This window comes from Gopherus flavomarginatus, chromosome 24, assembly GCF_025201925.1.
Source record: "Gopherus flavomarginatus isolate rGopFla2 chromosome 24, rGopFla2.mat.asm, whole genome shotgun sequence".
Classification (NCBI taxonomy): domain Eukaryota; kingdom Metazoa; phylum Chordata; order Testudines; family Testudinidae; genus Gopherus; species Gopherus flavomarginatus.
In genome coordinates this window covers 12,721,791-12,734,741 of record NC_066640.1, presented here as the reverse complement: position 1 = coordinate 12,734,741, position 12,951 = coordinate 12,721,791, and the positions used below count along the sequence as shown (strand labels likewise).

The window sequence follows — 12,951 nt, the reverse complement described above, 5'->3', positions numbered from 1 at the left end:
CTGCAACCCAAGCATTGCAGCAAGTTCCCAGGACATGAGAACCTGAAAGTGAAACCGACTAGAAACAACAGTTGAAACTGACCAGCCTCTGAGCTGAGAAATGCAAATAGCTGAAGGTAAACTCCACTTAAATTCTATTGTTGCCTTTGTATTAAGCTTGGCTGTTTTGTATTGGCTTTGAAACCTGTGTCCTTAAAGCAGCTTTTAAAAAGCCCACCTCTGAGACAGTTTGTTCAGCCAGAGGGCTGCATTTAAGGCTTGCTGTCCCAGAGTGGCTACAGTTGAGCATCACAGTGTGCTGGGCCCCAGGGCAGTGGTCGCTGGCTTGTGCAGCTCTGCCTGCTGCTAAGATTTCTCTAGTGGTACATTCACACCTGCCTCTTGTGTCTCTTTGTAGCTCACCTCCTGAATTCTTCCAACTTGCTCAAGGTCTCATTCTTCTTCTCCCTGGGTGGGTCAGTGGAGAGCAAGCCAGGCATTCCCTGCACCCACTCCAGGGGTGGGTAAGTTGGGGGCGGGGGGCTGGAGGGGAGTTTTTGTCCCTGCAGGACTTGCAGCCAGCCTTGGTTTTTGGTTTTCAATCTGTTGCATGCCACTGTCTTGCCAACATGCCTCCCCACCATACTGGGAACTGAGCTGCTTGGGTGAGCTGGCTGGCACAGCCAATCCTGGGAGCTTGGCACTCTCTGATCACCTAGTCCGGGTTCTGCAGTGAGCCCCTGGAGCTTCAAAGGCACAACTGGCCCTAATGCTAAGAGTTGTGTTCAGCAAGGCCATTCCCCGGGGCCAAGGAGCTGGGGGTGGATCAGCAATGGACCCTCCAACTCACCTGCACCAAGTAGCTCTTTCCAGGCAAAACATTGATCTTCTTCCCTCCCTACCCCCCTCATAATCATCCACCTGCACACAGGTGTGTAGCCCTTGTGCCTGGCTCTGCCAAGGCTGGGGTGGAGTAAGAGGTTTTGCGTTGTGCTCTCCCTGTTTTAAGGGCCACGTGCTGAGATTCCCAGCTGGACTCTTGTAACTTTGTTTGAAAAGTTTTCTTTGTAACCTTTTGTTTAATAAAAACCAACTACTCAACTCTGCTGTGTTGCTTCCCTTCTCTTCTTCCCTACTCTCCACCACGCGCTGCCTGCTTTAGTGCACATGGCCTGAACCCAACTCAATCCTAGTCTGCAGAACACATGCCAGAGGGAAACTGCTGGTGGCAAAGGGCTGCTGGCTTGGAGGCAGCTCCAGCCCTGTAAGGTGCAAGATCTGGGGGAGCCACTGGAGGGCACCAGTCCTGCAGGAGTAGCTGGTATCTCAGCAGAGACAATCTGCCCTGCTGCTGAGCCAGGGCTGCCCAGACCAGGGAAGCCCCAACTGTCTCCAGGAGGTGTCTGCACAGGTGCAGCCATCTGCTCCCTGGCTGCTGCTTGCTGGAATAGACATAAGTTCCCACTACAGCCGCAGCCTTAGGCTGGCGCTGCCCCCACAGTGGGGTGCTCTGGCTGGGCTACAGGGAGATTCATGAGCCAACTACACTGGGTCCCTGAGCTTAGGTAGCTAGACCCAGAGGTCCCAGGTTCAGTCCCTACAGCTCGTGCCCCTGCCCCAGGCTGGGGGGTCTGGAATGGGTGGGTTACTGAGCCAGCCTTTCCCTTCTGAAGGAGACTTGGGTTATGACCCAGCTGCCTTCTCTCCCCATTGGGAAATGGGGTGGGGGGGCTTCCTGGCATAGGGCAGGCTGGAGCTGGGGCCTTGGAGTAGGGGCTGCATCCTGTTCCAGGAGCTGAGGAATACCCCCTCTCCCAGTCACCACCAGCTCCGTCAGGGGAGACATCCTCCTTCTCTCCCCTCTCCCCCCCAGGGAATCTCATTCCTCCCCATGCACAAGAGGCCTCAAAACCCAGTACCCAGAGGTAGGAAGCCCTGGGCTGCTTCAGCAGCTGCCCAATCTAGCCTTGTGGCCACTGGTGCCCTGGGTTCACAGCCCTGCCCCTGCCACTCTCTGTGGAATCCAGCTGGATCCCATCACTGGCTTATGTAACTCTATCCTTGCCCCCAGCCCCCCTTCTGCTGGGCTCAACACCGCGCACATGGCTGCTGCCAAAGGGCGCTATTGTCAGAGAAGCCCTTAGATCACCCTGTCCTGGAGGATTTCAGCCCAGCTCTCAAAGCAATTTCTGGGGGAGAACCAGTAGCCACCAACAGTACTGCTCTCCCCCACCAGTGCCCTGGGCACTGAGAGAAATCCTAGCTGCACAGGGGCCATGCTTCTGGCAGGAGGCTGCTACTTGAGCCACCCCAGTGCAGTGAGAAACCTCCTCTCTAGCCAGGGCTGCTTCACCTCCCCTACAACCAGGATAGGACCAGGGGAGCTGGGTTCTCTACCCTGACTGGCTGGGGGCCTTTGAGCAAGTCACTTCCTCTCTGTGCTTTGGGCTCCCCGGTGGAGTCCTGTTAAGGGAAGATGGCAATGAGCGAGGCAGCTCTGAATTAGGCAGAGGGGCAGCCACAGAGGCCAAGCTTCTGTCCTGTGAGATGGATGGGCAGGAGGGCTTAAGATTCAGGACACCTGGGCTTGATTTCTGGCTCTGCCACAGACTCTGGTTGAGTTTATTTGGGTGAGTCACTCCATCTGTGCCTCTGTTTCCCTTCTGTAAAAACAGAGATGGTAAGACTGGCCCACCGTGCTTTGCGCTCGAGGGAGGGGATATGCCTTGCAAGTTAAGAGCTGGGCTGGGGCTGGCTGGCTATGCATGGAAAGAACCAGCTTTAACCATTTCGGGGCTGGGCAGGGGTGAGGACCCGACCATGGTACAGCAAAGGAACGGTCGGGGTAGTTACACATCCAAGCAGTGCAATTTTAGCTGGACCCAAGGCCCCGGCTCTGAGACATGGGTGCTACGGGGGGACACTCCTGAGACCCGGTTACATTCCCTTGGTGCTGGTTTTAGGGTCCTGAGTTCATCAGATCTAACCCCCACGGGGACGTTACCCTCATCTAGCCTGATGTGCAGAGCACCGGCTGCCTGGCGATTCCTGGATCCAGCCCATATCTTGTAGCTGAGCTAGCGAATCTTAACGAGGACTGGAGGTAAGGGGTAGAGAATGGACCATGTGCCCAGGGAAGTGTGTCCAGTGGTTAATTCCTCTCGCTGGCAAATAGGTGCCTCTTATTTCTAGGCTGGGTTTATGGAATTTCTGTTTCCAGCCTTGTCTTGTTCTGCCTTTGCCTGCTAGATCAAAGAGCCCTCTGCTAGCGGGCTGTTCCTCAGGCAGGAACTCGGTCTCCTCTCAAGGGTTGGTACTTAGAGAAGCCCTCGGGTAAGAGCAGCCTAGCAGAGGTCAGGCTGCCTGGGTCCCAATCCCAGCTCCGCCACTGGGACTTGCTGGGCAATATTTTTTTCCGTCCCCTTCCCTCAGTGCCTCAGTTTCCCCACCTCGTATTTGTATTCCAGGAACACTAACCCCCATTGTGCTAAGCAGGATATGGAAGCGCTTGCAGCCTAAACAGGCAAGGAGCAAGAGGGGGAAACTGAGGCACGGGCATATTTCCCCCACCTGGGAGTGCCCCACTCCATGCCCTTACCCCCTGGCCCATGCTGCTGCTGGAGCAGGGGCCTGAGGGGCTGAAGCCCTGCTCCCGCGTCGGCTGGCTTCAGCTGAATGGCTCCGACTCCCGTGGAGGCGAGCGGCGCAGAATCGGGCCCCGGCAGGGTGTGGCTGCAAAGCGCTTTGGGATCCTCCGCTGGCGAGGTCAGACTCGGAGCCCTGTGGCCGGGGTTAGGGGCCGGGGGGCGGCCCCGCGGGCGGGGATTGGCCGGGCCGGGCCAGGCGGGGGGAGCCGCCTCGGCCAGGCACGAAACTTGACTCGCGTTTTCATTCAAACTTGCAGCCGAGGCGGCGGGACAGAGCGGAGCCCGGGCGCTGCGCGGAGAGTCCCGGGGACTGGAGCGCGGTGAGCCGGTGGGGGAGCGCAGCGGGGCCTGGAGAGAGATGGGGGGCGCTGGGGAGGGAGGGAGGTTTGGGGGTTGGATGTAGCGGAGCGGGTTGAGGGGGGAGGTGGATGGTGGTTGTGGGGGACAGTTGGAGCGGTGGGGGCAGGGATGGATGTGGGGAGATATGAAGGGGCAGCAGGGCTGGATGTGGAGGGCAATTGGGGGTGATAGGGGGTAGGGGTGGATGTGAGAGCGCTGTAGAGGGGGTTAGGGATGGATGGATGCGGGGGGCGTGGAGGGGGGCAGGGCTGGATGTGGCAGGGCATGGAGGGGGGCAGGGATGGATGTGGGGGCCATGGAGGGGGCAGGGATGGATGCGGGGGGCATGGATGGGGCAGGGGTGGGGGACTGAAGGATTCAAATCCATTTGCACTCTGAGCTCTCGACTGTGTTTGAAGTGACCCTTTCCTAAGAGAACAGATCCTCCCCCCGCCCCCACCATCCCACTCGAGTTGTGGGGAGAGTCCTCTCCTTGTCTCACTTGGGGTCGCTGTGAGGGGCCGGCTTTGGCTGGGGCCCCCGGGACCGAGACGCGGGGGGAGGGAGGAGGAGTTTCACTGAACTGTCTCCTCTCTGCTTCCCATCAGCACGAGAGGAGGGGGGCAGTGGAGATCTTGGGGGGGTTAGGGTTAGGGTTAGGCAGACGGAGGGGCTGTAGCTTTCCTGAATTGGCTTAGGAGCCCTGTGCGCCTTTGACCCCCCCCCACCCCAGCCCAGGTGTCTCCCAGATCCCAGTACATAGGGCTGGGTCCAGCAACTTCGCTTCCAGCTCCAGGGCTGGAGCCAATGGGGGGCGGGGGGAGATCACCTCCCTGTGGGATATGATCGCCCATCCAGGTGCATTGTGGGGGCAGTTCTCCTCCCGGATTTGGCTGGTAGCAGAGATGGGATTTCCAATGCGCCGCCCCATTGATCTGTGCACCGTGGTGATTCCCGTCTCCCAACAACATGGCACCCATGGGTGGGGGTCACGTGTCCTCTGTCCCACTGCAGTGAAGAGGCCCCTGTTATAAGGACACAGCCTCCCCATGGCACATTCGGGGGCCATCCCTGAGGGGTCATCCAGCCCATGGGCTGCACCCCATGAGGCCCCTGGCTCCCATGTTGGGGGAGGGACGAGACTGGGGAAATTGCTGCTCAGTGGCCCATTCACCCCTTGATTTCCAGGGGGCTCTGTCCTGCAGCCGGCATGGAGACAGAGCTCCCTCTGACCCCCTGGACCCTGTGGTGTCTGAAATCCAGACCACACTCTTGGGGGCCGGAACCCGCCTCCAGCCTCATCCTAACCCCTTTCACCAGCTGTAGGGCAGCAGGGCTCTGCCCCGATGGGAGCCCAGGGACTGCACAGCGCTTTCCCAGAGGTCGCAGCCTCCTTCTGGCTTCAGAGTCTCAGCCATGTCTTCCAGCTACAAGAGGAGCCTACTCCCTGGGGAGGCCGAGGCCTGTCTCAGCTAAGAGCACTGAGCCCCCAGCCCTGATCCTCGGGGCCAGCAGGAGAGCAGGGATCACAGCACCCATCCCCCAAGAGAAATCCTACCCCTCTGGGGAATTCTCTCCCTGCCCCAGATAACACGGAGCTCCCCTCTCCCCCAAACAGATCTGCGGCGACAGCTGCTTTTCAGGCATCAAATCAAATCTAATACAATGTCCCTGTCAGTCCCTACCCGCCCATGAGAAACATTGCTGGAAGAGATTGGCCTATTGCATTTTCCCAGGAGCAAGAGAGGGAGTGAGGTCTAATGGTTAGAGCAGGGGGGGCCGGGAGTCAGGATTTCCACTGGTTAGCGCAGGGGTGGGAATCTGGACTTCCCGCCTCTGAGGGGAACAAGGTCTAGTAGTTACAGCAAGAGAACCCAGGAGTCAGGACTGGCAGGACCTCTCCCTGGCTCTGTTACTGATTTGTAGGGTTGCCTTCCCCTCTCAGTCTCTCAGATTCCCCCTCCATGACCGTGAGACCCACCTGCCGGGAGAGCTGATGAGCCCTGGGGATCAGCAGGGACAGGAGGGGGTCAGACACCCTGTTCTCTCCCCTGCGCTCTGACGAGTCTCTGCCTTGCAACCCTGCCCCTCCAGCGATGACAGCCTCCAAAGCCCCGGCCAGCTGCCACCAGCTGCGGGAGTTTGACAGCGTCAAGGACTCCATTGCCGACCTCATCAACCAGCTGCAGGACATCGACCCGAGCCGCCTCTCCTTCTCGCCCTTCCTGGACCTGGACACCCAGATTTCCCTGGCGCCTGTCTCCGACAGCCCCGAGTCCTCCGTCGAGGAGCTGCGCTCCACCTCCGAGGAGGAGGCCTCCCTCAGCCAGGCTACAAGCGACTCTCCAGGGCCAGAGGCTGAGCCAGTGGAGGGGATGCGGAGCCAGGGAGCTGGTCCTTTCCTGGGGGAGGACCCCCAGCCTTCCACGGTGCAGGGGGACGCTGGGCTTCCCATGGCAATGGACCCCAAAGACCCCATCCTTCCACTGGGCTGCAATCCACGGGAGACCGGCTGGGCAGGGCCTAGATACAGTGTGGTGGTGGCAGTGCCCAAGGAGACCTGCTTCCTGGACAGGGTGGGGGCAGAGACCCCCATGGTGCGGCACATGGAGCATCTGCCCACTGGCAGGGAGCCAAGCAGGGCACAGCCCCACAGCGAAGGGCCAGCATGCCCCACGGCCAGTCGGCCTCTCCCCAGGGAGGAGCAGCCGTTCCTCGGCTCGGGTGTGGAGCTGGTTTCCTGTGGCCCCGAGGAGCCCGCCCCTCGCCCACCGGGGAAGTGCTGCGGCTGTGGCACCAGCTCCCACCTGAAGGCTGTGTCCTCAGTCTTTGTCTCACTGCTCCTGGCGCCCTGGGTCCTCTACGGCCTCTATTATCTCCTGCCCTTCGAGCCGCCGCTTTGCCCGGACCTGGCCAGCCGTGTGGCCTTCGCCCTGCGCTGCCTCCTCATCGCCGTGGTGCCCAGCATTCTTGGTAAGGCCTGGGGTCGTCGGGCTTCAGGGCCCGGGCAGGGGTCAGGAGGGAATCTCCTCTCCTCCTGGCAAGCTTCTGGGGGACCCAAGCTGTCAGCCTGCCTGCCAGCGCCCCCCAACCCATCGTGGCCCTGTCCCTGGTGCAGTTTACCCCGATGCAAATCAGGATGGTGGTGTTTGCACACTCACCCCTCGCACTGGTGAACAGTGCGACTGCATGAGGGGGCAGGGTGACGAGGGGCTGGTCCTGATGTTGGTGTGACCACCAGGGTTCTAGACCTGACTTTCAGAGGGAGAGTTATCCAGCAGTGAAAGCAGGGGGCCGAGGCTCTTGGCTGCTATTCCAGGCTCTGCCACTCACTATGTGACCTTAGGCAAGTCCCTGTCCTGTGCCTCAGTTTACCCTGCTGTAAAATGAGGATAATGACCCTGTCGGGGGCAGGGGGCAATTGGCGTTTCTCAAACCTGGGTCATGGCAACATCTGCTTAGAAACTCGGACAAAGAGAGCAGAATTCCAGCTTTCCTTCCGGCCCGTCTGCCTTTCTTGAGACCCTCACACAAGGGTCTCAGGATCTTTCTATTGACTCCTGCGTCTTGGCCTGAGCCCGAAGCTAATGCTTTCCGCTCCTCCTTGAGCACACGGGTATTTGTCAGGGGCTCCCCTCCCAGGATACCTTCCTCCATTCATTTGGGATCCCTCATTTGGGCTCTCGTGAAAGGGTCTGGAGCCCCCAGGGCACCAAGACATTCACTCTGCCCTATTGGTGACAGGAAGCCACTTCCTAGTGGGCCTGGTGCCATATGGGATGGTGTCACCAGCTACACTGCTCCCTGGACCCCCAGGAAGCGTGGGTGCATCTGCCCAGTGCAGGCACACCGGGCTGGATGGCTGATCGGGCTGCCGTCAGCTGGGGTCCCCCTCTGCCTTCTCATTTCCCCCCTCCCTGCTCTGGCCGTGGTGCTGAATGCAGAAGAGGGAAGACGTGGTCCCCACCCCAGTTAATGTCTTTGCATGCTGATTGCTTTCCGTGGGGTGCCGGGCGACTGGGGCTTGCCAGCCCCAATCGCCAATTCCTCCTCGTTCCCAGCAGCAGGGTCTCTGTGATGTGCTTGGCAATGGAAATCTCCCTCTAAGTGGGGCCAGGGTGTGGACAGCTCCCAGAACAGCAACCAGTAGTGACCCATCACTCTCTGATGTCCTGGGAAGATCCTGCTCCTGATTCCAAATCAGGACTTTGGCACCAGCCCTGTTTTAATCCGTCCCGGGTTTTGCACTGAGCCCAGCGCCTGCTGGGGGCAGGACTATGGGTGCTCAGGACCTGATTCAGAGGCCATCTGGTGTGTTTCATAGGATCATAGAATATCAGGGCTGGAAGGGACCTCAGGAGGTATCTAGTCCCACCCCCTGCTCACAGCAGGGCCAATCCCAACTAATCATCCCAGCCAGGGCTTTGTCAAGCCGGGCCTTAAAAACCTCTAAGGATGGAGATTCCACCACCTCCCTAGGGAACCCATTGGATCTGTTTGGCTCAGGCTCCTAGTGAGTGCTGTGAGGTCACCCCGGTAGGGCAGACATGGCCCCTGGAGCCTACTGTCCTATAGCTCAGCCCCTCCCCAGCAGGAGCACAGTACCCCCGCCATGGGGCAGAGCAGCGTGCGTGGGGCTGCAGATCCTGCAGAGACCTTGCTTTGGGCCGTGGAGAAGACCTGCCAGATCCCCAGTCCCCTCCCTGATGGCTGAGAACAGCTGGTTATTCCTAGAGAAGGGGGAGTGGCAGAGCTGGAGTCTATGGGGAAAAAGGAGTCACTCCAATGCACAGTCACTACTTTGATTTCCAGCTAAGCCCCCTGAGCGCCCCCCCCCCCCACCATTGCTGGCAGAGACCTTTCCACCCCAAGCCAAGCCAGGAATGTCCTCTGCACCTGACTCCCATCTCCAGCCACCCGAGCTCTGTCTCCCACACCCAGCTGCTCCCTGGGCTGGACACATCTGCCACTTGTACACGTCTCCCGCTGTCTCGGTGCTGCCAGCACAGGGGATGAGTGTTGCTAAGCGCTGGGGCCGGACCCCAGCCCCCGCCTGTCTCCCGTGGAAGGCACAAGGGGAGATGGTTTAATTACAGAGAAAATTCCTCTGGGTCCCTTTGTTATCTCTGTAAACAGCAAGCGGGACAGGAGCAAACATGGGGCTGTTGGCCTGAAATTGGATTTTGGAAGGATCCCTGAGCCCAGCATTCCTGCCTTAATGAGAGAGGAGTGGGAGCTGCTGCACAGCTGCCTAGCCGGTCCCTGAGCCTAGGCAGACTCTGAGCAGGCACTAAAGCAAAGGCCTTGTCACCAGGGTAACCTGAGCACCTGGATGGCTCATCCACAGGCATGCAGTGGGCTGAATGCGCTGGGCTTTGCATGACCAGCAGGCTTATCCCCTCCCTTCACGGGGTGCTGGCCAGGGCGGTGGCCTGGCCCCAGTGCTCACACTAATTTGCTGTGCACCTCCTGAGCATCCAGTCCCCAAGTCTGTTATAATGCTTATTGGGGGCGTGGACATGTCTGGGAGCCCCCAGGACCCGTGATGTTAGGTTCTGCACAAACACAGCCCTGCCCCATGATCTAGGTTCCAGTCCCCCCACCCTCCGGCCCCAAGAGCTGCACTTATGGGAAATTTCCCATCCCAGTGTTGCATGCACTAATAACTCCCATCTGCAGCTGGTAGGAGACTGAGCGGGGAGGGATCAAAAGGGCCCCCCCCTTCCCCACCGAGTGACCCAGTTCTGAGCCTCCAGATCAGGGCAGCCAGCTCCGCCTGCCCTTGAATGTTTCGTGGTGGCTTTTGATTCCTGTCCACCTGGGAATGAATTCAGGGGAGAGGATTTCTGATGAGGGGCAGTGGGGGTATCAGCTGGGGAGGAGGAAGGGCAGCAGGTCTGACCTTCGAGTGTTTGCTGTAGCCTGTACGGGGGGGGGAGGGGGAACTCCTGGCTGCCCTCTGAGACCGAGGCCTCCCCTTCTTTCACGGTGGGTAAGATTTAGCAGGAGTGACAGGCCTCCCAGCTCTGCAGGAGACAGGTGGGCAGCCTGGCAGGATAGGCCCTACCTGCTGTTTGCAGCAGCGCTCCTCAGCCCGTGCAGCCAGCTGTTCAAGGCACAAAGCTAGTGCAAACCAACGGCTTTAAGTGTAGGATCAGGTGCGTGTCTCATACTTCTGCTCCTGGAGCTCACCATGTCCTGCCTTGTGCCTCGCCAGCCAATGGCCTCTGCCCTCTGACACGTGTTTCCATCCACTGGTAACAGTAGTGCCTAGCACTTTGCAACGAGATTGAGACTTATTATCACCACAGTACTGAAAGGGAAACTGAGGCACGCAGCTGCAGAATGACTCGTGAGGTTACACACACTGGCAGAACCCCAGATAGAACCCAGAAGTCCAGACTGCCACCTATCTAGGGTATTTATGGCTCCTATTTCTGTAGTGCCTGAGCATCTCACAGGCTTCATCCTCCTTACCTCCCTGTGAGGCAGGGCAGGGCTGGGGGATCTGCCATGCAGAGAGGCTGGGACCTACCCAAGACATAAGAAGTCTGGCAGAGCAGGGAATTGAACCTGGCTCATTCGAGTGCCACCCTGACCACTGCAGTGGTCTGCCCTAAATGCCCAGTACTACGGGTCCTATCAACTCTGAGCCTCAGCTCTTTGTCTGGTACGGCTCAGAGCACGTGGTGGGCACTGAACAGCTCTGATAAAATAGGGAGGAGTTGTACCCAGGGACTGGGCGAGCCACATTTACCCACGGGCTCCACCAAGCCCACGAGCTCTTTCGTTTTGGGGACAGGGAACATGACATGTGGCGCTGGCTTCGCTAGTGCTGGCGGCCGAGAGCGGCTCTGTCTCAGCAAGAGCAGGGCAAGGGCAGGAATTGGCGCTCAGAGGCATGAAGGGGTCTGGGTTTGGCTGTGGTGTCTGATGCAAACCTCCCCCCACCCCACCCTGCCCCTAGGTGCCATGTTCGGGGCTCTCGCCAAGCTCTGCTCGGTGGCCATCGACCCGCTGGACACACGCTCCCCGCCCGTCCTGCTCCACCGGATGTACATCACCAGCTCCACGGAGCAGCTTGTCATCTTTGGCCTCAACACGGTGGTGCTGGCCACATTCCTGGCCCAGGAGCATCTGCGCCTCATCCCCGTCCTGGCTGGGCTCTTCTCCATCGGCAGGTGAGACGCTAGGACCAGGGATGGCAGTGGGCAGCATGGACGATGCACCCAGTTAACCCCTGTCCCCCACACCCCTTCCTGCGCCCCACGGAGATTCAGTTAAATGCCTCTTGTCCGGCCCCTCCTTAGTAGAGACACAACTCGGGGGCCTGACGCCGCTCTTGCCCACCGTAGCTCCGCTGATGCCAGTTCACCCCAGCTGAGGATCTGGCTCCAGGGCCGCCCAGAGGATTCAGGGGGCCTGGGGTCTATGGCGGCAGGGGGCCCCCGCTGCCGAATTGCCACCGAAGACTCGCCCCAGGATCCGCCGCCGAAGTGCTGGAAGGACCCCCCGCCGCGGGTCTTCAGGGCACTTCGGCGGCAGGTCCCGGAGCGGAAGGATCCCGTTACCGAATTGCCGATGATGACCCAGAGTGGAAGAAGCTCTGGGAGCCCGGGCCCCACGAGAGTTTTCCAGGGCCCTCGGAGCGAGTGAAGGACCCCACTGCAGGGGCCCCCAAAAAAACTCTCGTGGGGGCCCCTGCGGGGCCCAGGGCAAATTGCCCCACTTGCCCCACCCCCGGGCGGCCCTGTCTGGCTCTCCAGCGGGAACTGAAGTGCTCAGCTCTTTTGGGTGAAGTCTCCCTCACGTCCCCTCCAACTGCAGCTCTCCACTGAACTGGCGGCCCCTCCCGGCCTGCGGCTTGCCTCAGGGGCCGTCGTGAGGGATTCCCAGCCCGTTGCTCGGGCTGTGCTGCCTTCCAGAAACTCCCTTCCCCCATTGGCATAGCCGCGTGCCGGCCCGGAGCAGCACCCGGAGCTGTCGGGCCCATAGAAGTCAGTAGGTGCCTCCGCGATGTAACAGACAGGAGAGCTCCTCAGAGCCTCTCGTTTATTTCCAGCCATGTTGTGAGCCAGATCTTGTTGGCACGAGAGTAACCCTGATTGCATCTCCTTGGCCGGCTGGTTTCTTTGCCTGGGGAGAGCTGGGGGAGCTTTCCACAAGAGGCTGCAGCCTGGTGAGGAATGACTTGGTCTCACATGACCGGCTGGGGGAGGCTATGACGGGTACTGGAGAGAGCAGAGTTGTCATCAAGCACTTGGACCTTTAACCTCCCATGTAACTGCATGATCCTCGCGTTCTCCCCCACCCTGGTCTCAGCTCCTGGTCTCTATGAATTCTGTACGCTCCCCGGGGCAGGGAGTCCATCCTTATCACGTGTTGCTGCTGGGCGCTCCATATACTTGTCCCCTGGCGAGCTGCCCTCTGGCGCGCTGGGATGGGTAGCGAACACTCTGCCTTTTGTGCTGCAGATGCTGTTACTGGATCACCCTCCACGTCGGCAGCGCTTACCGCGGCTTTGGCTTTGGCATCTCTTTCTTCCCGGCCCTGGCCATGACCGTCTACAACTTGTTCTGTCTTTACGACCTGGGCTTCGCCTTCCTCTTCGTGCCCTCTCCAGCGGGTGGCGGCGGCAGCAGGGCCACACCAGCCCCCACGCAGGAGCCGGGGAGCCAAGGCACTTGAAGGAGGAGACGGCATAGGATGGGGAGAGTCCTGAGCTCCAGCAGCCTCCACCTCTGAACAGCTACTCCAGCCCAGCTTGGATCAACACACAAGGCAGCATAAAGCATCCCCACTTCAGTCCATCCCCAGCTGTGCCCTCCCACCCCCCAGCTGGGCAGTGCTAAGTGATGGACGAGCCCCGCAGCCGAAGGCAACTTCTTAGCAACCACGGCCGTAAGGTCACCAAGACACCACAGAGCAGCAGAGCCCGGCCCTGTGCTACCAAACAGCGTGGGAAGGGCTTTTCCCAGCCCAAGGC

General features: G+C 59.8%; 1 protein-coding gene across 1 annotated transcript; it reads left to right on the top strand.

The window, feature by feature from the left end:
* Positions 1-6,061: 6,061 nt before the first annotated feature.
* On the top strand, positions 6,062-12,653 carry LOC127040121 (transmembrane protein 79-like). Its single transcript, XM_050933914.1, has 3 exons — positions 6,062-6,938; positions 10,933-11,146; positions 12,440-12,653. The coding sequence occupies exons 1-3, from the start codon at positions 6,062-6,064 to the stop codon at positions 12,651-12,653; spliced, it is 1,305 nt and encodes a 434-aa protein (XP_050789871.1).
* Positions 12,654-12,951: the final 298 nt, after the last annotated feature.

What these genes read in the sequence shown, in the direction of transcription:
- LOC127040121 (XM_050933914.1), top strand. Translation starts at nt 6,062, where the DNA reads ATGACAGCCTCCAAAGCCCCGGCCAGCTGCCACCAGCTGCGGGAGTTT. An exon ending in CGTGGTGCCCAGCATTCTTG is followed by an intron (nt 6,939 to 10,932) that starts GTAAGGCCTGGG and finishes CCCTGCCCCTAG; the next exon opens with GTGCCATGTTCGGGGCTCTC. An exon ending in GGGCTCTTCTCCATCGGCAG is followed by an intron (nt 11,147 to 12,439) that starts GTGAGACGCTAG and finishes TTTGTGCTGCAG; the next exon opens with ATGCTGTTACTGGATCACCC.